At 35.7% G+C, this 3,775-nt stretch overlaps 1 protein-coding gene across 1 annotated transcript; it reads left to right on the top strand.

Moving 5' to 3' along the window:
• Positions 1-825: 825 nt before the first annotated feature.
• On the top strand, positions 826-1,831 carry LOC111157982 (olfactory receptor 9K2). The gene has a single exon (XM_022519757.1). The coding sequence runs from the start codon at positions 874-876 to the stop codon at positions 1,813-1,815; it is 942 nt and encodes a 313-aa protein (XP_022375465.1). The 5' UTR covers positions 826-873; the 3' UTR covers positions 1,816-1,831.
• Positions 1,832-3,775: the final 1,944 nt, after the last annotated feature.

Here is a 3,775-nt window from a genome sequence, read left to right as displayed (position 1 = left end):
TTTTATGAAAGGAACTTTCCTTTAGTATATTCTTTAAATAAACTTTCCCTGAATGAAGAGCAAGATCCCTTGAACTGATGCAACTTTACTAGAAAGTCATCTTTGTGGTGTAAGAACTGCAATGTTCATCAGCTTCTCTCTGCTTCAAAAAAATCTGATTATGACATATTTTAAATAAACAACTACCAGTGGAAGTAAAATAAATATAATGAGGCAATAAAAATGCCTTATTAATGAGAATGGGCTTGATCTATGGAAATGACCATTTATTTAGAAAGAGCTTTAAACAATTTTATTTACTATAAGATTAGTGGCTTTTAAATTTTTTAATTTTATCATATATATCACTTACTTATTTTTATCTCTTTTCAAAATGATGGGTACAGTAGTAATAAATATTAAAGAAACTGAGGCAAATAAGATAAAAATACTCAAAAATGTTTTTATTATTGTCATGTAATGATTCAAACACTGGACTATCATAGGCTACAAACATTGTCATAGAGATTACATATAGCATCTCTGTTTTAGATTATCATAGCACTCCTATTTTAGATAATGAGAATAGAAATTTCAAAAGTGAAAAATTAGACAATATTAAATCCTATAACTGGCTGAACTCTCAGCAAAATTATGACTTAAATACAATAACTCAGAAATGCCTTTCACTGCTTAATAACTGAATACCAACTTCATAAGTCTAACATTATCTAATGCAAATTCTTGAACGCTCATGACATTAAAATTGTTTTATATGCAATATTGAATTAAGATGCAAATAATGTATTCTACATTTAAGAAACTATGTGACTAAGAAAAAAGCCTGGATTGCATTTGTTTATTTTGCTTTCTGCCTCTCAGCAGGTTTCTGCCATGGGTGACAGGGGAACAAGCAATCACTCAGAAGAGACTGACTTCATTCTTGTAGGCTTCAGGGTCCGCCCAGAACTCCACATTCTCCTCTTCCTGCTCTTTCTGCTTGTGTATGCCATGATCCTTCTAGGGAATGTTGGGATGATGACCGTTATTATGACTGATCCCCGGCTGAACACACCAATGTATTTCTTCCTAGGCAACCTCTCCTTCATTGATCTCTTCTATTCCTCTGTTATTGCACCCAAGGCTATGATCAGCTTCTGGTCTGAGAGCAAGTCCATCTCCTTTGCTGGCTGTGTGACCCAGCTCTTTCTCTTTGCCCTTTTCATTGTGGCTGAGGGATTTCTCCTGGCAGCCATGGCTTATGACCGCTTCATTGCCATCTGCAACCCACTCCTCTACCCTGTCCAGATGTCATCTCGTCTCTGCATTCAGTTGGTGGCTGGTTCCTATTTTTGTGGCTGCATCAGCTCAGTTCTTCAGACGAGCATGACGTTTACTTTGTCCTTTTGTGCTTCCCGCACCATTGACCACTTTTACTGTGATGACCGTCCACTTCAAAGGATTTCTTGTTCTGATCTCTACCTTCATAAGATAGTTTCCTTTTTCTTATGCGGCATTATTATTTTGCCTACCATAATTGTCATTATTGTGTCCTATATGTATATTGTGTCCACAGTTCTAAAGATGCACTCCTCTGAGGGACGTAAGAAAGCATTCTCCACTTGCAGCTCTCACCTAGGAGTCGTGAGTGTACTGTACGGTGCCATCGTTTTTATGTATGTCATCCCTGACAGATTCCCTGAGCTTAGTAAAGTGGCTTCCTTATGTTACACCTTAGTCACTCCCATGTTGAATCCTTTGATTTACTCCCTGAGAAACAAAGATGTCAAAGAAGCTCTGAGAAAGATCCTGGGGAAAAAAAACATTTCTATTTAATTCTATCTTAACAGTGACATAACTGAAAGGCCTGGACATTACGACAATTTGGGGAGGCATCAATGCAAAGAATGCCTCCAATGATTTTGAAATATTTAATTTTAGAAAGTTTATTTATTTGAATCCTGTGAACTTACAGCTGACAAGTACATTTTGAACGATATTTTTCCTGATGGTTCATTCTGGAGTGGAATGGCTTTCTCCGTACTTCGTCTTCATTTGGGTAAAGATCATGATTGCTGTGTATTTCGATTTTAGGGAAAATATATTCCAGATTTGGTGCTGACACTCTGAAGATGATGTTTGGGATGTTTATCTTGAATCAGTAACAAGTGTTACAAAATATGTATATACTTGGTAGAAGTAACAAAATCTGATATGGTAAGAAGACAGAACAAAATATCAGATTTACTGGAGAAATCTTTTTCAGCACTGCATGAGAGAATCAGATGTTCTACAGTGCACACAGTGCCGAGAGTGACATGTGGGTCACTCTTAATTGTCCAGACACCCAATGAGTGACCACATATGTCATACTTTTCTGGGGCTTAAATCATTCTTGAAAATCCTCCTTTTGGACAAGGAAACTGTAATGAAAATGAAAGAAAAATAAAGAGGATTCATTTTTTTTGTTCTACATACCTTAGAATTAATTCACCAAATCAATATTTATTGAATATTTATATATATTTTGCTGTACAAAAACGCACAGTTAGATGAGAAGAAAACAGCTGGCCAGAGAACCAAAATATCACACAGAAACCCAGTGAAAAAGACATTTATGGAATATACAAAAAGAGCGCAGCCTTTAGAGGTGAACAGTCTTAATGGTCAGTGAAATCTTTCTCTACACATTTTTAAAAACTAGGTAAAATTGAGCAAGGTGAAATAGACAGGTTTCTGTGCAAAATCACTAGATGGTGAACTGCATGAGGTTTGATAAGTTATTTGTACTGCACAAGACAAAAAGTGAGGGATAAGCCTTAAAAAGGAATTCATGGAAATTGTGAAGACCTCTATGTCAAGCCAAGGAAGATGACTTTTATTCTGTAGACAAGAGGTAGGCATTGGGGATTTTTAAGAAAGACAGTATTCTGTTCAACTGGGCATTTTGCAAATATCATACTGATATCTTTATGGAAAATAAATATTCACAAGGAGAAGACTTAGAAAGTGAGTGATTGTCCAAGTAAGAGATTATGGTGGCTTTTACTGAAGGCAGTCTTCTTAAGGACAGTGAAGAAGAGACTCTCTTTAGAATGACAGGTAAAGTAAGCTGAATATGGACTGATGGTTGATAAAATGAGAATGATGTAGAAGAGAAAAATGCCTCCTAATGTTTAAGCATCTCTGTTGGAGAAAAGCTACTTCATAAAATGAGGAAGAAAATCTGAGTAACAACAGTTCACTGATAACTTGAGAGTTAAAAAAAAATAAGCTCAGGTGTCAAACAGAGCTTTCAATTTCTGTGTTTGCCATGTAGTTTTGGGCAAGTTGCATAGTATCTCCATATTCTAATTTTCTCCTGTAAAATGGGGTGTATAAGAGTATTTACCTCTCAGAGTTACTTGAATGATTAAATTACATACATTTCATACAAATCTGTTAAATCTATATATTTATTGGCTGCCAGATTTGTTCTTTCTTCATGCATTTAATACTATCAATGTTAATTCTGAGAGAAGACAGTAGCTTTCTCTGTCCCTTTCCCTTCGTTACCATGAGGCATTACCAAGTCCCCAGGAGTACCTATGTTTTCATTTCCATAGACAGAACTTGAGTCACTTTACTTTGTTATTTCAGCCTTTATTTTCCTTTTTGCTAACAACCAACAGAAAAGATTCAAAACAAACAAAAAGAACAGAGCCCCCAACTAGGGACAGAATAGTAACTTATGACCAATGAGGTATCTAGTTCTCTCTCTACTCATGTCTGTCTCTAAGAATCCTTTCTTGTATTT

This window comes from Enhydra lutris, unplaced genomic scaffold (assembly GCF_002288905.1).
Source record: "Enhydra lutris kenyoni isolate GAN:26980312 unplaced genomic scaffold, ASM228890v2 scaffoldscaffold56, whole genome shotgun sequence".
In the NCBI taxonomy this organism is placed as follows: domain Eukaryota; kingdom Metazoa; phylum Chordata; class Mammalia; order Carnivora; family Mustelidae; genus Enhydra; species Enhydra lutris.
This window is presented reverse-complemented; position numbering and strand designations above follow the sequence as displayed.